The following is a 25800-nucleotide window of genomic DNA, read 5'->3' on the forward strand; positions in this document are numbered from 1 at the left end:
GAACTCTGCACTTTGCTGTTGATCCATTGGTCCGGTGGCCATAACTAGTTTAAACCATTTGATTAAATGAATTAATTTCCTTGATGCCACTGATGATGACCTCTTGAGGTTGAAACGTGTATGGCAGTAGTGTCTTTTTTTCTAGAAATATAGGAAATGAAATATGGAAAGTAAATGAGTATAAGGATATGTGAGGGAAGATATATAAGAAGAGAGAAATGAAAAAGTAAACTCAAGGCGATTACAAGAATGTGGGGGGACTGGAGAAGCTTTGTTATAAGACAGCGTACATTGTTGGATGTGATATGTCTCTAGATTCAAATCTTTATGCTCTTCAGGAATAATGTGTACAAGTAGAAATTGTTAATAAGTTTTCAGTATTATGATATCAATTATCTGACTGCTGTATTTCAAATAAGCAGGCCCAGGAGGAAGTAGACAAATTCCTGTCTGTGGAGCATCCATTTGAAGAGTTTGTGCCACTGATCTTGAAGTACCATGGACTGGCCCAGGAGATCCCGTGTAGAGCTGAACATGTTGTAACAATGGGGATGTATGAGATGCACCGTAATGAACTGATCCAGACTATGGTGAGGCAGGCACAGGATCTGAGGGATCAGCTTTTGGCCCACATGACACACAGCTACCAAGCCCTATGTAGACAGTGGGTGTAATATATATATTTATGTATAAAGTTATTTATATTTAGGAAATGTAGTATGTAAGGCTGCTGGTCACAATGGCCATGCAGTCTGAGCATGGGCCTTGTGCACTTGGACAGTGGGTTCGAATTCCACTCAAAGCACAGATGTTTGTCCACTTCTTTCTGTGTTGTGCTGTCCTGTTTACAAGTATAGGCCTTGTAACAGGTTGATCTTTTGTCCAAGGAGTCCTGCCAAATGTCTAAATAGACCAGTAACCTCCAAAAGAGGTGACCAAGACCAAAACTGGGTTATAGAGGAGAGATGAGATGAGTATGCAAGGCCATTATTAAGGTTTATAAAAATGTAATTTATAGATACTAGGAGGAATTATTATAAAGTAAAAGTAAAAAGTAAAGTTGTCCCACTATATGCCATGTAGGTGGTTGGGGGTAGAGAAGGTATAGTTCCTACTCATTCTTGACCTCAGCACTAGATGGGGTTGAGTGGTCAGCATCACGCCCCGACCGCACTTTACCCCTGGGAAAGGACTGTGGTACCCATTGGATAGGAGGCTGGGTGGGCCTCAGAAACAGTCTGGGTGCAGAGGCTAGAGGAAACATCTTCTGCCCTCGCCAGGGATCAAACATACCTAGCTTTTCTTAAAATCAAAAATAAACTAAAATGGTTTGTTAAGAATTTGAAGAACTTCATAGATAAATATTTACATTTGATACAAAAGTGGTATGGGATAGTATAATAAAGGTTCTGGCTATTGACTGGATGACCAGGTTTTTATTTATGGCAGTAACACTATTTTCCCCAGATCTTAAAATGTTTCTCCCTACCCAGTTAATACCAGGGGGCCCTTTCTCCAGGGTTAAAATAGAATGTGTGTGAAACAAATTACTTATTTTTATAAGTGATGAGGTTAAGAGTGTGTGCAGCTTTAAATATGGTGCAGCATAACTGGTGTGAGTGTATGTACATGTTGCAGACTTGGAGAGGAATATGAGGAAATATCAGCTAAGACACTAACTCTCCCTGCCAACACAGCAGAGCTCATGGATTTCATAACATATGTACAGAACATGGAGAACAAAACTGTGTTGTTAATGGAGAATTGGCTGCGAGAGATTTGCAAGTACATGCTGTTTCTCGCTGATTATACCACTTTCACACAAGTTGAGATGAAGCAGAACTCTTCTACTTTCCAATGGTACCTTCGCATGCCAACTATTTTTGATGAACATCGCCAGATAGTTGAACAGAAATCAGCTGAGTATCAAGAGTTTCTCAGAGTGAGTGTTGTATACATATTTATGTCCTGAAAGTTTTAACATATCTCAATCAATTTCTTGAAGATATCTCATTAATAAATTATTTATATTACATGTGTATATATATTTTGGTTTTTGTAACATGTTTATATTTAATTTCAGCTCCGAATTAAGAAATTTATTGAGGATTTGGAATTATATGAAAAGCAACTGGAAGATTTCAACACATTTGGCAGCTTAGAAAATTTGCCCAAGTATCTTAAGAAGGCACAGCACTTAGACACATGTATCCAAAATGCTCAGGACAAAGTAGAAAGTTTCAATAAGGAAGAAGTTGCATATGGGTGGGAGCAATCACAATACCCTCAGCAGAAAGAAGTAATAATTTCTATACCATTATTGTAATTACATAGAATAGTGTATAGTGACTCATGTCTGTCTTTCGCCAGCTGTCCTTAGAGGTACATCACATGAAGCTTCAACTTCATATTTTTTTATAAACTAGGAAATTGGATTTAATGAAAAACTAAATAAAACAAAACTTAATAGAGCAGTGTCCTTGTGAGGTTAATAGTAAACACAGCTGGTAAAGACATTTGAATTTAATAAAATGCAAAACTAAAGTAAAGGTAAAACTGCTGTCTTAAAAACATATGACACAAACTGTTATAGCCTTGGTATTAAAAATATGACTAATTTGTATGTTGTGATCTGTATAAGGAATAACAATACATCTTTTTCTACTTGTTTTCTGCATTAGACTATTCTGTTCTTGAACTGGTCATAGAGTTTTGCTTCCAATGTCTTCATGGTCATTCTTATTGTCGTTGTAATTTTATGTCATCTTCAGCCACTTGTTTTCAATCAGTGTATCTGCATGGTCTGTCCATCACTTCCTATTTGTAACAATCATTTCAACTATACTAAGATCCTGAAGTTTTTCACAAATGTCAGTGTTTTTTTAATTTAAGCTTGAGAGTGTATTGAAGTTCTCAGTTCTGCCATTTTATTCCTACTTTATGTGACCGAATGTCCACATCTCACTACCATAATTTGCCAATATTTTGTGTAGCTTTAATATGTACCCTTGATTGTCATATGTATAACTTTTGACATGTATTATATTTTTCACTCCTTTTTTGTTTAAAACCAAGCAACATCTTTCTTTTTTCTCTATAGATAAAGAATTAATTGTCTTGATACCTGCATTTGTTCTAATTTATATTGCACTTCTGTTAATATCTTACAGACATTCTTAAAGTTCACACCTTTGGGGTATTTATTTTACCTGTTTACAGAATAATGAGTCAAGCCCCATGGCCTAGGTAGAATGATAGAATGAGTATTTAATCTTTCCTTGCATACTCTGTGAGCCCTGTTAGGTTACCAGGCATTTGGCTTGACTCCATGTGGAGTTTACATTCCAGAGTGGACAGTCTGTGTCTGATGGTCATTCTGGATAGATCTCTGGTCGAATGTAAAGCAAAGTGAGTTTTGCATGGGTTATTTGAAATTCTGTTTTGACTATACAGGGGAATTAGTTTTAGCTCAATCAAGTCTTAGTCATTTTAATTTATCTTATTTATATTACTTATTTTAATTTTTTTGCTGAAATATGTATTTATTAGTTTACATCCATAATGCCATTAAGTGATTTTTTGAAATGTATTAATTTGGTGTCCTTTTACTATGCTAAGAATCACACCACCCACACAGACTATAGGAGGGCAGAGTTTCTGGGATGTCTTGGAATTATTTTCTGTTTTGGGTCTTTTCCCTCTCTTTTTGGGTGTTGGAAGGAGAGATTGGTGCAATAATTTCATTCTTTCAGCTGGTATGTAAGCTGAGCCCATACAAGAAGTTATATGAAACTGCAACTGACTTTATTGTAAGACATGACTTGTGGATGAACACCCAGGTGGGGTCACATGATCCTGATGAAATCAGTACTGATGTGGACACATGTTACCGAACCATTCACAATTTGGAGAAGATATTTGCTGAGCAGCTAGCAGTGAAGGATTTAACTTCCACTGTAAGCACTTGTTCTTTACATCCCTTTGCAGCAGACTGACATTACCAGTTCATGACAGTTTTATACATTGATTGTTCAAAATATGGATAAAAGGAATGCATGTTGGGGGAGATCATGTCTGTTTTTCTTTCCATCTGTTTATTTGTTTATCTCCAAAACTGTTTGATGAAGTAATGTAGGGGTTCACTTAAAAATTCAGCCAAATTTAATTTTGGTGTGTGCCTGTCAATTGTAGCATCTATTGTTTAAACTGGTTCATAGTACAAAAGTTAGTGTATGACAGATCTACTTTAAAACACTCTTGATATGGTGATAATTAACAGAGTACAAGAGCAAATATATCATGATCCATTGTGATGTGATTAGCTTTAAAACTTTGGATTTCTGGTTTCAATAATACAGTTGTAAATTTCTATCATGGCACTGCAGGTCACAAATGAGGGACAACTCCTTATGCTGTAGTTTCTAAAATACTGATCATTGTATGCATCTACATATCATTATTTATCTCTTCATACACAGCAGACAAGATAAATTGCCTTGAAATTTAACTTTTTTGCCTTCATTAGATTAAGTGTATGACATTATTAGTCAAGGAAGTTTACAAAGAAATAATGTTTACTGTCAGAAAATCTAAAAAAATCTTGTCTTTATTTACAATTGTTCTCGAAATTCCTTGTGCTAACACGATAAATTAGAAAATGTAAGAGCATTACATACTCCAGTATCCAACAAACAAACAGATATACCAACCAACAAACCATACAATAACTATAACTAAATGGAGCAGAATCATTCTTGAGAAACTAATATTTACTCAGCTTGTCAAGATACTCTTCATCTTTTATGGGAGCTGAAGGTTTGTTACTATGTTAACAAAAGCCCACTACTAGACCCTCTCTTGAGTATTATGAGTCCAGCCCACATTCTCACATATTTTGTTTCAATATCTGTTTTATTATAATGCTTTCATTAATAAGTAGACCTCTCGATTATATCTTCCCTTCAGATTTTCTGAATAAAATGTTGTATCCAGTTCTTATCATCCCTATGTCTCCACCAGCAAGTTAAAGTAAATATTAACCATTATTTTGTGAGAATAGGGGATTTAAACCACTGTACTACATGGCTGTCAGCCGTCAGCCAGATTTCAACTCTAAGGTTTATGATTTATCTCTATGCCAGTGTGATCCGTGGCCAGCTAGACTGCATGTAAGTCGCAATAAGCTGTCATAAAGGTTGAACACAAGAAAAGTTAAAACATTAATTTTTCTAAAATAAGGATGGCTGTCTTCTCGGTTGTTGTGCTGTGTAGTTTGGTAGAAGTTTTTTGATGTTTCAACTTCTACTAGACTACACAGCACAACAACCCAGATCATAGCCATCTTCAGACTCACCGCCATGAAAACGTTTCATCCTACTATTTTAAAATAATTTACTCTTGTGTTTGGAATGATGACATTATGAGTTGAAATGGTGCTGATTGTATAATATCAGTTCAGTACAATTTTTTTTATAAGTTGCTCTTATGGTTACAGATCCGGGAAAACATAGAAGAGTTCCGTGAACATGTGCCCATCATTCAAACACTGGGTAATCCAGGAATGAAAGAACGACACTGGGAAAAGGTTTCTGAACTTGTTGGCTTTCCAATCAAACCTGGTCCAGATTTGACCCTTGCGAAGGTGATAGACTTTGGATTGCAAGAGTTTCTTCCACGTTTTAAAATAATTAGTGAAGCAGCTACTAAGGAGAATAACCTTGAGACAGCCTTGAACAAGATGCAGAAGGAGTGGGATGAAATGCTTTTCAGTGTTAGATTGTACAGAGAAAGTGGCACATACATTCTATGTGCAGTGGATGACATACAGTTGTTGCTGGATGACCACATTGTCAAGACACAGACTATGAAGAGCTCTCCATATATAAAGCCATTTGAACAGGACATTATGTGAGTTTCAGCTTTCTTGTTATCTTCTATATTCTTGTATATATCCTTTGTATGAAATGCATAAAATTATTACACTAGATGATCATGTATGTTTGTCTGGTATAGGAGGTGTGTAGCAAAATTTATCAACATAATTTGATTTCGGTCTGTAACAGCTGAATATAAACTCTGTTTTCTAGAAGGATTAACTGAGCATTAGATGTAGCATGTATGGGAAAATGAGAAATCCACATAAAAATTTTCAAAGACTAGGAAACCTCCGAAAGGAGGTGGCAATGACCGATCTGGGGTTAAGCAACTAATTAATAGACATAAAAATTTTGGTTCGGGGAAAAGCAAGGGTGATTTCCTTAATGATGGAGATGGTAAGCACCTATGAAATATTGGCCAATTTTTACTAGATAACATGGTCCAACATCCCAGAAGGCAGCCTACATTATATTCATCACTTTGAGAACCTGAAATCTCAGATAAATGCATTTTGATGGTGTTGAGTTGATTGAACTGATGAAAAATAGATTCCTTTGAAGTTAGTAACAAACCTTTATCTAAAGGCAGGACTTTTACCAGAAAAGTAACTATCAACCCTGAACCATAGAGGTAGCTACTTGGTTAATTTTGGTTGATTTTAATTCATAATTAGACAAAGCAATGGCCAGATTAGTTAACTTAGTAAAACTTACAGATTATCATTTAAACAGGTCAAGTGCACATGATGAATATAACTAACTAGATGGCTTAGGGAACCTGAAGGTTCATCACTGAATTAACCAAAGCTCTCCACTGGTCCCTGTCCTGGGCCAGAAAAATATAATTGCCTTCAACTACGATCTCCTATGGATCCCACTTGATATTATCCTCCCAGCTACATCTAGGTTTCCCCAGCAGTCTGTTCCCTTCAGGCTTCCCGACCAACATTCGGTACACACTTCTTGCCCTATCCATGTGCACCACATGTCCTGCTCATCTCATTCTTCTTGACTTAATCACCCTGACAATATTGGGGGATGAGTACAAATTTTTAAGCTGATTATTATTCAGTTTTCTCCATACCCCATCCTCTTCATCTCCTAGGCCCAAATATCCTCCTCAACACCCTATTTTCAAAAATCTGCAATCTGTGTTCCTCCCTGAGTGTGAGAGACGATGTTTTATTATTGTGCCATCTCTTCCTCACCCCAAATTAACTGAATAAGCCTATAGATCTCCATATGCAACTTTTTACCAACTATTTTAATTAATTCTGCTAGAATTTGATCAATATCTGGTGATTTATAACTTTTTAAGTTGTTAACTTTATCTAAACTAGGCACAAACAGTTCAACCATATGTATTTTAATCTGTCTAACATCATCAGTCCCATGAACATTTAAAAGCTGGTTAAAGATATTTTTCTACCTATTCAAAATTTTGATTGGATAAGTGTGTAAGTTGCCATTATCATCCTTTACCAAATTAGTCTGAGGTTGATATCCTTTCTTAAAATCATTTATGACTCCATGCAGATATATGATATTTTTGATGTAAATACGTCTATATTTTAGGGTCAGTGTCATTCGGCAAAAAGTGAAACGAAAAAGTGTAACTGCATTGTTATGTTACCTAGGAAACATCAATTGTTATTGTACCTAGGAAACGTCAATTACTTACTCAGCATTATTGTTACCTACGAAATGTCACCTGTTTACACGGCATTATTGTTACCTACGAAACGTCGTCTGTTTACTCGGCATTATTGTTACCTAGGAAACATTTCATTACATTACCTTACATTACATTACCCTACCTTTCATTACATTACCTTACCTTACCTTACCTTACATTACCTTATCTTACCTTACATTACATTACATTACATTTCATTATATTACATTACTTTACATTTAGCTACCACAGACCCATCTTAAGCGTAACTAATTCAAATTAAATAAGCAATGTCTTAATCAAACTTATCTCAATTGTAAAGCATGTATAAAGGAAATATTTAGAATAAAACCAATATATAAACTTCCTTTCCGTATAGACGTATTTACGTCAAATTCTCCGGAACCTTGGTTCCACTGACAACTTTTTGTCTCTACTATTTTTATCAAGTTCAATAATTTTCCTTTTCATGTGTTCCCTTTCCTTACTCCTAAAGGTTCTACTAGCTTCATGTCTTACATTGCATAGATTATCCATATTTGTTCTGTTTGGATCATGCAACCATTGATATTTTATTTCTTTCGATCTGTTAATTTTAAACATTCTTCATCAAACCATGGTTTATTTTGCTTTTTCCTGTAGTATCCTAGTTTCTCTTTGGCTGAAATGTTGATACAGTCTCTGATATTTTACCACTTCCTCGTGATATCCACACTTTCATCATCTTTATATGTTTCTGAAATTTGAAACCTATTCAAAATATGAACTTGACATGCTCCTTTACCTCTCCCTTATTTAATTTTTTCAAATCAAATCCTTTTATGATGAAATTTTGCTTAGTTTATATACTTATAGAAAGCCTCACTTTTGCCACTTAATGGTCAGTGTCACAATCTGAATGACCTCACATGAAATATACTTGTATAACTCATATTATCTAGTAAAACACGATATATCTGATTCTGTCTGCTACCATCTGGAGAAATCAAGTGTATTTATGAATATTGTGAGTGGAAATTTTGTACTCTTTACGATTAGATTTTTTGACATAGCAAAGTTTGTTGCTGACTCCATTGTCATTACTAAGTTCATGTAGACTCTTGTTGCCTATTGTTGGTTTGAAAATATCCTCTTTCCCAATTTTTGCATTGAAATATCCTAGCAGAATTTTTATGTGATACTTGCCAAATATATTAAATACTGATTCTACTTCTTCATAAAAAAACTATCCTTGATGTCATGACTTTTGTCCTCAGTTGTGACATGGACATTAACAACAATAATATCACATCAACATCCTTCGAGAATTATATAAGGCAACCTGTCACTAACAAATTCTACAATCTTAACTGCTGCCCTAATTTTGCTATGAATAAAAGAACCTGCCCCTAACTGATGATTAGCATTTGCCTTTCTGTAGAAAAATGTGAAGTTTTTTAATGGGATCATGCGCTCCCCCTCCCATTGCACCTCCTGCGCTGTCGCTAAATTCTCTACTCACTGATTTCATTGCCCTTGGCCTATAGAGGCTCCTAACATTCCAGGCACCAAATCTCCAAACCTTTTTTACTTGCCTTGGTCATGCCTAAGAGTTTGTTTGGTTCTGAGGCTTGGTATAATTTTTTGTAACAATACAGTTTTTTTTCTGTGAAAGGTTGTTAGCCTCACACCCAGCCCCCAAGCTGTTGGACCACCCCCTATCGGCTGTCTGCGAATGCTTATTCAATATATTCACAGCTAACCTCCATAACTGGAGGCTATTGCTCCATCTGCAACCTGAGGTTTGCATCATGTCATGTTAACAGACACACTAAACATGGACATGATTAATATAATATAATAATGTAATATTCTTATAGTACATGGGAAGGCAAACTAACACTGCTACAGGAAGTTCTGGATGACTGGTTGAAAGTGCAGTCAACTTGGTTATATTTGGAGCCAATTTTCTCATCACCTGATATCCAAGCTCAGATGCCTGAAGAAGGACGCAGATTCAGTGCTATTGATAAGGTTGGCATCTTAATTTAAGAATTTAACAGAGAAATTATGCAGCTTATTGTAATATTTATTGCCATTCAAATTCTTATGTACAGTAATGAAGATGAAAGCATGCATTATACTGTGCTGTGTTATCCCAATTTTTTATTCAGGATGTAAATGTTGTTGCACCCTAAATGTCCATCTAGGTTAATACCAAGACTGTATCTCAATTGTCCTCCTCTTCCTATCCCTTCTATTTCACTAAATATTACCCATGTTACTCTTTTGACACTGCAGAGTCTGTCAATCAATTCAGTGCTATTAAGTTGTAACAGTCACTGGAATTAATATCCAGGCAGCATGAATTTTGCATTTTCCAGTGTACTCATAATTTTGATTACTAAAAGAGAAAACTATAGGCTTGGGTCTGGTGCCACATCTATTTTTTATGATAAAATTATCCCAGAAAATGGATTGAACCGCTAGAATCAAAATATTGGTTGGAAATAATATCATAATAGCTGGGTTGATAATTGAGGTTGCAGGATTGTTAGGTTTACCAACAAAATATAAATCTCTAATAGTGAGAACGGTTTTTGATAACAAAGCTCCAATATAATTCATTGTGTGGGAAAGGACAAGACATTAACTAAAGAAAGAAACATACCTGTTTTTACGTTATCAGGAACACTTTTAGTTTCAAGGTATACCAGAAATAATATCGTCAGTTATGTACCTTCTGTACCAGTGACAGCTTGTGCCTTATTTTTTCTGTTGGGACACCTGTATATCAAAATTTAAGATAAATTGCAAATTTTAGCACATTTGAATGTTGTCAGATGCAAGTACCAGTGATTCTAGAATCAGTGAAACCTAGAAATAAAATTTTTTAAGTCATTTTCACAATTGCAAATGCTAACTTTTTTTACAAAATTATTATCACGTCATGTTCATAAATATGAATATGAAAGATGAAGAGTATCAAAACATCTTCCTAGAAGTAGATTTTTCAAATATATTAAATTCTTATTTTTGAGACTAGCTAAATGTTATTTTCTCAGTATATAGAAATCTCCTTAAAAGAGGTAGGTCCTGGCAAAGAGTGCCCCATTTTGGAATATTTCTCTCTAGATCCCCCTTTTACACCTCACCATTTCACTCTCCAACAAACTACCTCCTCAACTGGGGTGCTTTTTCATTGATGGGACAGCATAATTATGACTGAAAATAACTTTCTTTTCACATTCTGAAGCATCACACAAGTACTAAATTAGAAACATGTCCTGCAAATGACACATCATGTCATCTACAGGTAAATATTTATGTGTGAATGTACACTGTTCACATACCTAAACTGCAATAATAGTTTAGTTTATATTTAAAATGGGGCACTGCCCAAACTGACATAGTTAACAAGCTGTGACCTTTTTGTACAGTGCCATTTAAATCCAATAAATCTAATGTCAGGTTGATGACAAGACTTAATTGCATCAGAATTGACTAGTATTTTATATCATGACAATTTGAATCAAGACAGTATTCTCTAACCTAACTTTATACCTACATAAGTCTTTACTTTATTATGCATTGCATCTGATTCTTTAGAAAGAAATCTGTGAACTTGATAGTCTCTAATTTATAATTTAAAGCTGATATTATACGACCAGAGCAAAGCAGTTGTAATTTAGACATCTCAGTAAACTTATAAAAGATAATAACTAAACATTATTTGGCAGAGTACAAAGACTCCAGCAAACATATTGAATTTAGAAATAAATTGGGAGTAACTAAAATATGAATATAATTTTGATTTGCATGAACTATGAATATGAGTACAACACAGGCTGATGCTTCCATATTTCACCTTTAAGGAATCATACATCTCCACTGTCTAGTTCAGCGCTCTACTGGAAGCTGGTTTTCATTTCTGAAATCCTTACTGGCATCTGAATACCAATTTGAAACTAATGTTTTCTAAAAGTGTGCCCATTATAAAGAATTTCCCTGTTCTGACTATGAAGAGTTCAATTTAACTTCAAAAGAACTGGAAAACTAAACACAATACATTTTTCAGTGGTGGACTGTTTAGGAAACCAAATTGTTCTTTTGACTAAGAGCAAAAAATGGAGACTAAATATATTTCTAGTTCCATCTTTATAGTGATGTGTGTTGTTTGTGACAAGACTCCATTATTGACAGGTAGTGAGTGGGACTGTCTAAATTTTGGTTCTTATGACTCTATTTGGGATGTATACTCAGTGAAAATATTCTTAATGGCATAGTAGTTAAACTGATATCTTGCCAGTTACATGTGTAAGTAGTGGTAGAGTGTGTATGAAGGGCAATAGTACAAGGTGTCCCATTCAAACCCCCCACATTTTATCAGATTGTATTAGCAGAAAGTATGAATGGTAGGAAAATGAAACCACAGAAAATGCAAGAACAACTCAAAAATTTTATTTGGCACACGCTAATAAACCTCTACATGTGCACCATTGGTAGCATGAACAATATCTATTCGGTATTCAATTTCTTGCCATGTTCTCTGCAACATTCCCATTGTTACAGTAGCAATCGTACCACGGATACAGGCTCGTAAATCTGGTAGGTCATTCACTGGAGTAACGAACACACGATCCTTCACATAACCCCAGAGGAAGAAATCCAGCGGAGTGAGATCCGGTGAACGTGGTGGCCACCAAATTGATCCACAGTGTCCAATCCAGTGATGTTGGAAGATGGTATTGAGGGACCTCCGAACATCCAGACTTCAATGTGGCGGGGCTCCATCTTGTTGGAAGATTATGTTAGGCTGCAGATTGGCTACCTGGGGATACAGGAACTGTTCTAACATGTCAAGGTATACGAGGCCAGATACTATAGCTTCTCCGAAGAAAAACGGACCGATAATCCTGTCCTTCATTAGGCCGCACCAAATGTACAATTTTGGGCTGTCTCGGACATGTTCTCTGTAGATTTGCATTCCCCAGATCTGTACGTTATGCCGATTGACAATCCCAGACAGATGAAATGTGGCCTCGTCTGAAAACAAGATGTTTCCAAGAAAGTGAGGGTTCGTGTCGATACGATCTAGCATTTTGGTAGCAAATTCCTGTTGACATGGCTTGTCATCTGGTTTCAATTCTTGAGCAATTTGCACTTTGTAAGGATATAAACGAAGCCGCTTATGCAGCTCTTGATGCACTGTTGATCGCGGCACGTTGTATTGTGTTGATGCTTGGCGAATTGATTTGCTCGGGCTTCTCTCAAACCCTGCACTGATTTCTTCAGAAACACTTCGACGAGCTCCCCCAGATTGTTTTAGAACACTTCCAGTCGCCAGAAAATTCTCGAATCGTACCTTAATTGTTTTCCCATCAGGTGCATCTCCTCCGTACACTCATCAGTAATTTCTTTGCACTGAAATTATTGATTTTGATTCCGCATACCACACTTCTGTTTGTGCACGCTGCTGTGGAGTCGCCATTTTGCTTATTAATCAGAGAAAAAATTACGTTACATTACATCACATTATATAGTTGCAAATAAAATTCTTTGAGTTTCTCTTCATTCTAGTGCTAATTACAATCCTTAATTTATCATAATTTGTTCGTAATGATTGATTAAAATGTCGGAGGTTTGAATGGGACACCTTGTACTGTGTTACCATTGGTTAGGTTTGTATTCTGTGCCAGATTTGTTTGAGACTCAATGTAGCAGAGAGACATAATTGGATAGAAGTGAATGTTATGTATATATTGCTGGTTCTTACCCTTTATCGGCCCATTGTATCCAAGTGGGGTAGGGGAATTGTTTGTCTAAATAGTGTTTTGTTTTATTAGGTAGCATAATCAGTTATGATTTCATGTTGTTCTTCCAGGTTGTAATGCTGTGTGTATAGATACAAGTGTTTTAAGGAAACATTCTGTCTCCATCTTCAGGGATGAAAGACTTCAAGATTGATTTTCTTTTGTTGTGTAGATCTGGCGAGACATCATGAAGTTGGTGGTCAGTGATCCAAAGGTGTTATCTGTGTTGGAAATTGACAAAATGCTGGAACGCCTGAAGAAGTGCAGTAGCCTCCTGGAGGTGATACAGAGAGGTCTCAATGACTACTTGGAAAAGAAGCGGCTCTACTTTCCGCGATTTTTTTTCCTGTCAAATGATGAACTACTTGAAATCCTATCTGAAACGAAGGATCCCACTCGGTTTGTTTAAAACCTTTATTATTTTGTTATTCTGCTTAAACACTGAAGTAGCAGCATTAAATTTCTGGTGTAGACCAGGATTATCACTTATTCTTATACCATGAGTGCTGGTCGCTAAATGCTCACTGATTTTAGTAAAGAGCTAGGAATGCAAAGTCATATTTGTAGCACAGTTATGAGGCACAGAGGGAGATATGTCTTCATTTCCATTGATTTAGGTTCAGATTATATTGTCAGAAGATGGCAGATTTTCTTAGATATTCTCAAGGTGTCTTAGAGGGCGAACCGGATGTAGTACGAGCTTCTGCCGCTAGGGGGTGCGGCCTACATTCATAGTGAATCAGTGTGCCAGCCGGCATCATCGAATTAACATTTGTTTCTTAGTTACGGGCGTTTTGGTAGTGCATTACACCGACCCTCCTGCGATTTCGGAATGGCGTGTGCATCAAATTTTGCCAAAACGGCTACGGAAACCTGTGAAATGCTAAAGCAAGCATTTGGGGAGTCCGCAATGGGTCGTGCACAAACTTTTGTGTGGCATTCACGTTTTAAAAATGGCCGAACCTCTGTCGATGATGACAAGCGTTCTGGACGACCATCTTCGAGCACAACGCCCGAAAATGTTATGAAGATTCGGCAGGCCATTCACGAAGATCGACGTCGTACCATCAACGACTTGTGCGACATTGTTGGGATAGGCTATGGGACCTGTCAGCTGATTCTAAAGGAAGAACTCCACATGCGACGCATCATGTCTGAGGACCAGAAGCAGAATCGACTTCTCGTTTGTCAGGAGCTCAAAGATCTTGCAAGAACCGACCCCAACTTCCTTTCTAAGCTCCGTGTGACTTCTTCCTCTTCCCAAAGATGAAAATTCAGCTAAAGGGAAGGAGATTTGAGATGATAGAAGAGATTCAGGCAGAATCGCAGATGGTGCTTGACAGGCTGACAAAGAAAGATTTCCAGGGATGCTTCCAGGCTTGGCAGCGGCGCTGGGATCGTTGTGTTCACTCCCAGGGGGAATACTTCGAGGGTGATGGATGAATTTAATACCTGAGATAAGTGTACGGGTTTTTATAGGTGCAGTCTTGAAACTTTCCGATCGCACCTCGTATATGAGAATCCAAGTTTGAATCTGTATTTGCATTTTGACTGTCCTGAGTGAAGCTTTTCATGATTCTCCTCAGTTCCTAACAATTTAAGTTGCCAACACATTAATAAACCAAGAAATAAATTATTAGCATTTTTAGTGTTCTGTATATTGAACACATGTCATACAGTTGAAGAAACTCATCATTGCTCTGTTATGTTATTTTTTTCAGTGTTCAGCCACATCTGAAAAAGTGTTTTGAGGGGATTGCAAGCTTGCATTTCACAGATGATCTGGATGTCACCACCATGAAGTCCAGTGAGGGGGAGGAAGTGGTATTGGTTGATGTTATTTCCACATCGCATGCCCAGGGTCAGGTAGAGAAGTGGCTGTTGGAGCTGGAGGGGGATATGAAGAAAAGTGTTCATATGGTAAAGAAAACTTTACTGCATAGTGGCTCACAAATGTGGCTTGGCTGCAAGATTAAGGCATATTTGGGACTTGCCTATTTTATAACTTCCCTGTGGCCATCTTCCTCGCTTAGGATTTTCATGGCTTTCTATAGGTGAATGCTGGAGTAATACCGTAAAATAACCATGCCATGTAGATCAGATTGTTAGATACTGTCTTCTCATTGCAAAAGCCTGGGTTAAAGTCCAAGACAGTCTGTGTTGAATTTATCATGTACAAAACTGCAGTAAAATAGATTTTCCCTTACCAGTGTTCATTTCATAATTGCTGCATACTTTACAATTGTGATATAGAAGACCAGTCAGTGCATTATCAGAACTTCGGTTATTAACGCTGAACTTCTCACCTGATACATGGCAGATCTTGAATATGAAAGTTAAGTACATTTTAGTATTTTAAATTTCACCATGTGTCCTCATGTGTCAAGCTGCATCACTTCTTCAGCTAAGACATCATTGTTATAAAGTCTGACTCACTCATTCACTGACTCACTACCTCACCCACCCATTTACTTGCTGATTCACACACACACACTTTCCCTTTATATTGTCCATCTAAACAGGTTGAAAGAGGTTTAGGGTTGATGGACGAATAAACAAATAACTACTGATTTAAGGGAAAAAAAGGGAGTGTGTAAAACTGTGATAATATTAAGTGGAAAGACAGGGAGAAACAATAACTGCATTATATGGTTATTTTCTTCTGACAATGTTACTGTGTTTCACAGCAAGTGAAGAATGCATGGAAGGTGTACCCCACCTGGGACCGAGACTGCTGGGTGCTGAAGTGGCCAGGACAGACTGTGCTCTGTGTTGCCATGACATATTGGACCTCAGAAGTTCACAATGCAATCAGAGTTGGACCTGGTGGCCTAAGTGGATATCTGGGAGTGTGCAATGATCAGATCAACAAAATTGTGGATCTTGTGCGTAGGAAACTTAGCACACAAAACAGGATCACCCTCGGTATGTCAGTGAAAGATATGACAGCACTGGCTTAACAGTTTCCTTTCTCCTGTTGAAAGGAGTTTGGTTTACATAACTGTACAAGACTGCAGATATATTGGGAGGGGATATAGAGTGATGTTATATTATAATAGAACATGTTTAAACTGGAACTTAGGAAAAATGAAATTTTATAATATGCTAGCTTTTATGGCAGGAGGTTGTTAGCCCCAAACCCAATTTTTTATTTAGGAGACCACCTGCTATAAATTTTCATCCAACTTCTTATTCAGTGTATTTGTGCTATATCTGGAGGCCAGCTTCTGAGTCCTCAATCTGAGAATGTGGGATGAGGGATCCATTTGGCATAAATTATTAACTGCATAAGACAACCTATTTTTGTGCATAATTTTCTTTAGTGTAATTCCCTATCTTGATTGTTGACATGGATAACCTCACAGTTTCCATTTGTATATATTCAGAAAGGTGAAAAAGGCATGGAAATTGCCAAAGAAACAACCTGCACAGACACTGGCAAGAGATAACCAAATATTCTATTCACACACTAACCTGTCTTAATGGGGTGTTATTCAGTCACTGTCTTTGGTTCCTCATCTGGTAAGATTTAAGAGCTTCAACAAATTTGCGATATATTGTAATTGTTTCAGGTGCTCTGATTGTGTTGGACATGCATGCCCGGAATGTGGTACAAACACTAATAGACAAGGCAGTAGATAGGGATAATGACTTTCAGTGGCTGTGCCAGCTTCGCTATTACTGGAGGGTATGTTGTCACTTATAGAAGCATGCGTTTTGTTAGCTTAGCACTTCTTCTGCCTCATGTTGTATCTTGTTATGCAGGACGAAATGCTAGCAACTAATATGATGAACTCTCAGCTGATGTATGGATATGAGTACCTTGGAAACTCACCACGTCTCGTCATCACGCCACTAACTGACCGATGCTATAGGACCCTGTTTGGAGCACTGCACTTCCACTTGGGTGAGTTGCAATCTACACAGCCGGGCTGTATCTAGTGTGATGAAGTGATATATGCACACACTGTGTGTTATACATGTTTTTGCCGAAGCTTAATGAAGAATAATACTACCAGCCACCATCTGAGGGCAATATGAAGTTATTAAATAGTTTAGCAGAATGATATTGCATTTAAATTGCATTTGGAGGCTACCTGGTTTGAATCTTGGTTATGGAGCAAATGTCCCTCTTTGAAAATGATGACTTTATTAGGTTTATAGATGATGCAAAATAATACTTCCTGTGACTAAAGCCCACACGAGGAAAGAATGCAGGATGTGAGAAGGTAATGTTGTATGCATTCTTAAAATCATCACTAGATGGAGGTGAATACTCATCTTCTCACTTTGGCTACTTTACTTATGGTGAAAGATATCCTGATACTCATCAGACAGGGAACTAAGCAGGCTTTAGATCTAATCTTGACATAGTGGTGACAGGAGATAAAAAAAGAACCTGCCCCAGTAGAGAAACAAACACAGTGCCCACTCCCAAGCCAGTCACTTCACCAACAGAGCTGTTATAGCTGTTCAGATTCACTCTGTAACAAACTTACACTTGTTGACTACTGGATGTATTTACACGTATGTAAAACTGAAGATTGTAGTGTAAGACAGTTGGATATGTGGCATGTGTTTGTCTATTGTAGGGGGTGCTCCAGAGGGCCCAGCTGGTACAGGGAAGACAGAAACAACAAAGGGACTGGCAAAGGCTGTTGCCAAACAATGTGTGGTGTTCAATTGCTCAGATGGACTTGACCACATTTCTCTTGGGAAATTCTTCAAAGTATGTAATTAATGTATTTTAGGCTAATTTTCTTTCTTAAAGAAAAAATATGTTTGCTAGATCACCATGCTATTTGTGTGTGTGTTTGTTTGAGCACCCCAACTCTAACCAACTGACCCATTTTTATGGAACTAGATGATTGTTTAAACATCAGTAGTATTTGATATTGGGTTGCATGTTTCCGCAATGTAAACCTTCAACATGCTATCTGGAATGACAAGCAGCGTTAATAAAAGACCATGAACAGGAACTGATAAGGCTCACCAAAATCTCACTGATGAAATGATCAAGGAGAACTGTAATATTTTTCAGCAGGCAATAGTCATTCATATCATGTGAGCAGGTGCAGGTAATAACTGCTGATCTCAGACAATGGAATTTATATGTGTGTGATACGTTACCTGAGTGCTCACTAGAGAACTGAAACAGAAGCAGATGGAAATTTTCTGACAATTGTTATTGTGATATGAATGTGAAGGCAGAGGGATTCTTGTGCAACGTTGTCATTTGTAATGAAAGTTGGAAGCATCATTTTGAGCCAGAAGACAAGACAGTCAGTGGAATATCATAACAAAGGTTTACCTGCACCATAGAATTTCAAAACCAGATCTTCTACTGGCAAAGACATACCCACTGATATCTGGTGATTTCTGTTAATGTCGTAGTGCATTCAGAATTCATGCCTTCAGCTGCCACCACTAACTCTGAGTGCTATGTTCAAATGCTGTAGAAACTGAAGGAATTTCATATTTTAAGAGTTTGTCCTAACATGTACAAATTTTCTCCAACACAACAATATGACACTCACAGATTTACTGCCTCTATATCACTGTTTTGGACCATCCACTATACAGACTTCTCTTCATTTGACTTCCATCTACTCCCAAAACTGAAGGAACATCTGAGAAACATCAGTCTGTGTCAGATGATGAAGTCAAAACAGCAATGAAGATTTCCATTAAAAGACAATTCAATCATGCTGGATTCAATGTTGCTATCTGTATGTAGGTGTAAGTATGTGGACCGAAGAGTTGAGTATTTTAAAAAAGTAATTGTGTAAAATTACAGAATAAAGGTCATGGAAAGTACCCATTTTTGGTTCAGTGAAATATCTTCTCCCAGTATGTGGCGGGGTGCTTAGGTAGCATTACTTATTTTCGTGCCTTCATATGTACATATTGTAAGAATTTATAAAGTTTAGTGACTTTTTATACATAAATATTTCTTATTTAGGCTTATACTGTATTTATTTTATTGTATTTATTTGTTGGTTCTTGAATGTGTTTGTTAAGCAATATTCAGAAGTTATGGCCAAATTAATCATTATATAATTTCACATATATTGCAAATAGAGGAGTTCATCATACTAGTCTGAGAATGTGGAACTGTATATCATGCTTTTGTTGGGCCATGTGGTCTAACCCTTTTAATGTTATGAATAAAACAGTTCCTTTGTGGATGAAATTATTCCACCAAATATTTAACAGCTGTAGGACTAACCTAGCCTGTATTTAAATGGGTATCACAGGTTAGAGTGTGATATGTACTTCTGCCTAGTTCCAAAGTCAGGAATATATAGTTTTACACTTTCATGTTTTCATATGTTGCTTTAGATCAAGAGAGTGATAACTTATTACCTGATGTGCGTGTCTGTGTCAGTGAGTTTTCAGGCCAGTTCATGGAGAAAATGTACAGGTGGGCAGCTTTTTAGGTGGTGGGTACTCTTGGAAAATATTGGATTCAAAATTTGCTACATTTTTTCACATATCTCTGTGTGTTTTTTCAGGGATTGGCTTCGTGTGGGGCCTGGTTGTGTTTTGATGAATTCAACCATATTGATCTTGAGGTGCTTTCTGTGGTGGCACAGCAGATATTGACCATTCAGAGGGCCTTAAGCTTAAGTGTCCAGAAGTTTATATTTGAGGGAACAGAATTAAAGCTAGATCCTACATGTGCTGTATTTATTACAATGAACCCAGAACATGCTGGCCGCACTAAGGTGCCAGACAATCTCAAGGTTAGTATTTAGTAATTTCATTGTTGTTACTGTAATACATCAGTTGACTGTATTTTTTTAACCAGAGTGTGTTTACATAGTTGCTATCTCCACAGATACAGTTTTTCATCTTAATTCCAATTTTCATTTTGTAACAGTTAACTGATCATAATGCAATGATAAAGAAATTAAATTTAAATGCATATTATATGTTAATGTTTTTATTGATTTTATCATTAATAGATTGTTATTCTGTGGCTGTATGTTCAACCCTAGGCTGATGCACAACAGATATAGTATTTCAGTAGAATATGGGTTATAATAAAGAATAAATGTTAGACATGACACAATACATTTATATACTAATGGCAATGGGGCCATCCCAATCTGTATAAAATGGCAATGTCACTGGGATTCATGTCATTATGTACAGTAGGGCCCTGCTTTTTGACGCCCCACTTTTCGGCGATCCGCTAATACGGCGCTTTTCAATTGCGTGCATATGCCCCACGCACTCAACAGCTGAGTCAGAAAAGTGCGTCCGGCGCCATTTTATCATCGCTGATTCAGTCTGTTTACAGCTACTACTGATATTCATATCGTTTTTTAGACCTAGCGCTATTGTGCACTTACTATATGATAGTGTAAACATCTTATTAGGCTTTGATATGCATATGCAATTGAAAAAAGGCAAAGATCCGCTTTTCGGTGGGGGTCTGGTCCCTAACCTGCTATATATGCAGTGCCCTACTGTATCTGGAAGGTACAGCAAAAGGTAGCTAGTATCAGATACCTAAATTAATAAGTAATTGGTGTTTATAGATGTCTATGAATATTATTTTCATTTATTGTATTTAAACCCAAGTCTTCACTTAGCTTTCCTCTGAAAAAAGTATGCAGTTAGGTGACTGAAAGCAAGTAATGGTCTCTTAAACCAAATAATAGTAAATTAAGTGAGTTCTTTGATATGCGTTGCTTACAAAAACTACTTCATACCAATTTTCACATTGCTAGTTTGTAGCAGTTAATTAGTTGTCACTGTCAGACTGAAGGTTGAATGAGTTTATATTCATTGTTTTACACTGTGAAGAAAAATACCTTAAAAAGTTCCATGGTTTTCAAAGATTTTTCCCAAAACTAAAATGTAACCAATGTGCACCAACTTACACCACAGAAAGTTCACATAGCTGTCTAGTTTTTATTACTGACAGTTCATAAATGAAAACTACAATGATGGGGTTGACTCCAGTAACATGATGTCTGTGGAAAATTTAATACAATCTGTTTATTTATTCAAAGGTTTCCAGGCAAAGGCAGAAGCAGATATGTGGACACACAGGCATACAAACATTGTACCTTATAAAACAGAACATAAAGTGGACTAAAAATCTTTTTGTAATGCAATATAATAATAAATAATGCTGAATTATTACTGGGTTCATGTAGAGTTTTATTTTTCCCGTACTGCAGGCATTGTTTCGACCAGTGGCAATGATGGTGCCAGACTATGCCCTCATTTCAGAAGTTATATTGTGTTCTCATGGTTTTGTGAATGCACAACGCCTAGCTGTAAAGATTGTGACCATGTACAAACTGTGCTCAGATCTACTTTCCTCACAGCACCACTATGATTATGGTAGGTAGAATTTTTGGAAATGAGACATACAAATGCATGTTCTTTTTACAAAGTATTTGAAATGAATGAAATTTTCTTAGGTTATCAGCCACGTCTGACACGACTGATCACCCAAGAAAATTTTATTGAGTTACGTCGCTGCGAAAGCTTCAAATCATATATTTGAGATGAACACATGGGAGGTCATGTTTGTCTGTCCATCCATTTTTCTGTGAACATATTTCATCTCCAAAACTACTCTCCAGATTTTGATGAATTCTGGTGATATTAAGCTCATACTCAAAGATATTAGGATTTACCCCATGTTTTTCATGAAGCTCAAATTGAACTTAAACTTTCTCCCTGGAAATGGATCATTGTAAAAAATAATCAGAACAATAACATAAAATCTAGACCTCATTTCTCACTTCTCACTTCTTTTGAAACATTTTTTGATACTGTGTATACTTAATTGGGTGCGGGGGAGGAAAATATGACTATGCTTTACTCATAGTATGCATAGTACAATTAACTTTACAGCAATATGTTTTGTATCTGTAGTGAAAGAACATTGAGACAAATAAAGTATGCATAATAACAAAGAAAATTTTGGAAAATAAGTAAGATTGCAATATATATTTTCATGTTTGATATAATTTTACTTCATTTTAATCAGAGAGTCAATGTTTGTGAAGTAGACATTATAATTTAATTTTGTTTATGGATTTTGGATATGTATAAAACTGAAATCACCGTTTCTTTTTCCCATAAAATTATCACTATATTCAGTTATGTTTTTACAGTTGTTATGGAATTGAAAGAGACTAAGCATAATTTTAGGTTATATGAATTTATTTAGTGTGTTGAATGGTAGGATATAAGAACAGGACAAAAATAAATATAATGTAGTTTCAATATTATAATATTACTTAATTGCTTTCTATTTAGCAACTGGAATTCAGTGCATGTTTGCTTGTGACTAATGGTAATGGTTTTTGTTGTGAGGAATGTGTGCTGTGAAGTCTGTACTGTCCGCTGCTGGAAACCTGAAACTTAAGTACCCAGAAGAGTCTGAGGATATCCTAATACTGCGCTCCATCAAAGATGTCAACCTTCCTAAGTTCCTCAGCCATGATCTTCCACTCTTTGAGGTAACACTTCCCATAGACTTGCCTTTGCTATGAATGGTGCCTACAAGATGGTATCCACCAGGCAGTTCTTTTATAATCTTAAAACCTTGCATACCGTGTAGTGTATTGGAATATAAAACATGCATACAAACAAAACTGTTTACACTTTGAAGGACATTAATGCCAAATGCGTTTCAACCTCAAGAGGTCATCATCAGTGGCAAAACAATCTTAATGATTTGTATTATATGAATTAATTAGTTTTGCCGCTGATGATGACCTCTTGAGGTCGAAATGTGTTTGGCATTAGTGTCCATCAAAGTGTAAACAGTTTTGTTTGTATGCATGTTTTGTAGTTCTTTTATAGCTAATTATCTCTTAATTGTGTGTTTTTTTAGCAGTAGATTGACCAGTTTTACTTTAATAAACGCTCTTCCAGAATGTTGAGTTCTTTTGTTGATTTACACAACCTCAGGTATCCTCTGTTATAATCTTCCAGTTTATATCAGTGTTTTCGGTGTCTAGATTTAACAGGGTCAGACCATGATTATCTTCCTAAATTGGAAAAAGGAATGTGCTGCATCAGTATGTCTATGTAAACATTACTGAATGCATAGGTTCAGTATTCTGATAACATTGTTGTATTGACATTTCAGGGCATTGCATCAGATTTATTTCCTAGGGTCATTCTGCCAGTGAAAGACTATACAATCTTCAACACAGCAGTAAAGAATGCCTGCAAAATTGCCAACATACAGTGTATACCACCTTTCTTAGAGAAGATACAGCAGATCTATGAAATGATGATTGTGAGGCATGGCCTCATAATTGTGGGATTTCCATTTGCAGGCAAGACAACTGCATACCGCATGCTGGCAGATGGCTTGGCTGAACTGGAAGGAAAGGTATTTAAAGTTTAAAGTTATTGACTCCACTCATACTTAACTTAGAACTGTTACATATACATCAAGGATGGGGTTTTTATTCATTACATAACATTTTTGTGTATTTTTAGTTATGTGTGTACAATATGTATGGTTGATATGCAGATTTACAAACAAAAGTGTTGAACACCTTTTGTCTGCACTCAGTCGGTGAAAGTCATATTCTGTGGTCATCTGCCTGAGCTTAAAGCAGTTCTGTCACATTTAATAAATATGTGAAAATTTTAATGTAATGTAACACCAAATTTTATCAATGATTTTTTTAACATGTGAACATATTTTTTTAAACAAAAATTAATAAATAATTGTCAAAATGAATGATGTTTTGAGTAAAATATGTATGTAATTAAGATCTGCAGCTTCAGTTTGAATCAATTTTCAATAAAAGTCCTATTTAACAAGTTTATTTAGATATCAGTGATGTGTTAGCTCTAACTGACTTTTGTGCAATAAATTCCATACATCTTGAATATATTTGTATTGGCATATCTGTTTTAAATTTGAATAACAATGTGATTAACAGTTTAGGATATTAATGACATGACAGACAGATAAGTTGTAAGATAAATATGTATTTTGTAAGAAACTTTTGTGTATGTATGTATATAGAACATCCATAATACACTGATTCTGTTGTCAGACAAGTAATTATGACAGAAGTCATGGTATTTTTGAAGAAATTGGGCAACATTTGTTTATCAGTGTATTGATAAATATTTGTTGTTTTAGGCCTTAATGGATGAACACAAAGTTGAGGTCACTGTGATTAATCCCAAGTCCATCACATTGGGACAGCTGTATGGGCAGTTTGACCCTGTGTCACGTGATTGGTCTGATGGGATCCTTTCTGCTAGCTACCGTGCATTTGCGTTATCAACCAATCTAAACAGGTATTTTTATTTTGTAACCTAGTGATAATTACTTTTACATGTTAGTATGCTGTAATGTACTGTCAAATACCTGGTATTTATGTAGTGGGTTAAAAAGGAATAAGTCAGTTGTGGTCTTCTAGATTGTAATACCACATAGTCTTGTAGGTGGGTACTTAGGTTTCAGAGGAGGAATTGCCTGCATCTTCAGGGTTGAGGATTACATAACATCACAACCTAGATGACCACAGTTAATGTCTTTGTTGTGAGAAGATGCCAAACTTGAGAAATGCATGCCATTATCAAGCTTAAGAGTTTCTTTTCTCTCTTTTGTCAAACAAGTAAGGATTAAGATATGTAAAACTGTTATTTTATTTTTGTTTTGTATGGGGTCAGAACTTTCTCTTTTGCTTTGAGGGAAGAATAGAAATAGAAAATTAAAACTGAAGTGATGAAGAGAACATTTAGGTCAAAGAAAGACAGAGGTGGAGAGAATAATGTAATGAAGACCTTCATGACTCCCATTAATTTAAAAAAGTTGAGATGGGTCATCACTTTAGCATACACTGTAGGAAAAGAAATGCATAGAGAATGCTGGCAGTGAAAATATTAACATATTCCACTTTGAAGATTAAGGCATAATAAAGATTTCTGACTTCTGGGTTGTTGCACTGTGTAGTCTGGTCAGTGTTAACCAACATTTCAGAGGTCATACTGCCTCATCAGGGTGATGAATATGAATATCATATTCATCGCCCTGAAATCTTCATACTCACCGCTGTGAAAACCTCAAATCTTACAATATTAACATATATTTTAATTAGGTAGACAGTGAAGACGTAAACTGGAATGGATTTGTTAAGAATGTAATCTGTTAGTTTGCTTTCTTGAGAATGGTGATGACCTTCAGGATCTGTAATATCAGACAGTTAGTTAAGGATACTAGAGACAATATGTATGGTCTGCTGATAAGTGTAACTTATGCTGTTTGTCTGTAGGAAGTGGTTGGTATTTGATGGGTCAGTGGATTCAGTGTGGATTGAGAATATGAACACTGTGCTAGATGACAACAGAAAACTGTGCCTTGTGTCAGGGGAGGTCATTCAGCTTGCTCCCACCACCAACCTTTTATTTGAAGCTATGGACCTTGATGTGGCCTCCCCTGCAACAGTAA

At 36.3% G+C, this 25800-nt stretch overlaps 1 protein-coding gene across 15 annotated transcripts in view; it reads left to right on the forward strand.

Annotated features, from left to right (window-relative positions):
- Dhc36C (Dynein heavy chain at 36C) overlaps nt 1-25800 on the forward strand; it is a 111713-nt gene that overhangs the window by 17267 nt on the left and 68646 nt on the right. For 13 of the 15 annotated variants that reach the window (XR_015536350.1, XR_015536351.1, XR_002543404.2 and 10 more), the window contains 18 exons: nt 420-664; nt 1639-1942; nt 2084-2299; nt 3753-3956; nt 5495-5907; nt 9411-9564; nt 13516-13742; nt 15065-15263; nt 16031-16268; nt 16916-17031; nt 17109-17250; nt 17936-18072; nt 19859-20089; nt 21539-21704; nt 22689-22834; nt 23470-23718; nt 24487-24647; nt 25625-25796. Coding sequence is in view for 12 of the 15 variants with exons in the window: in XM_087353394.1 (XP_087209520.1) it covers nt 420-664; nt 1639-1942; nt 2084-2299; nt 3753-3956; nt 5495-5907; nt 9411-9564; nt 13516-13742; nt 15065-15263; nt 16031-16268; nt 16916-17031; nt 17109-17250; nt 17936-18072; nt 19859-20089; nt 21539-21704; nt 22689-22834; nt 23470-23718; nt 24487-24647; nt 25625-25796 (3720 nt within the window). In the remaining 3 variants the exon portion in view is untranslated. Of the gene's footprint in view, nt 1-419; nt 665-1638; nt 1943-2083; nt 2300-3302; nt 3409-3752; nt 3957-5494; nt 5908-9410; nt 9565-13515; nt 13743-15064; nt 15264-16030; nt 16269-16915; nt 17032-17108; nt 17251-17935; nt 18073-19858; nt 20090-21538; nt 21705-22688; nt 22835-23469; nt 23719-24486; nt 24648-25624; nt 25797-25800 lie in introns of those variants that run through there. The other 2 variants (XM_087353395.1, XM_087353403.1) reach the window with 2 other exon arrangements.

Source organism: Zootermopsis nevadensis, unplaced genomic scaffold (assembly GCF_977971745.1).
Source record: "Zootermopsis nevadensis isolate Lab colony 2312 unplaced genomic scaffold, Znev_1.0 Znev_ptg000022l, whole genome shotgun sequence".
Taxonomy (NCBI): Eukaryota; Metazoa; Arthropoda; class Insecta; order Blattodea; family Termopsidae; genus Zootermopsis; species Zootermopsis nevadensis.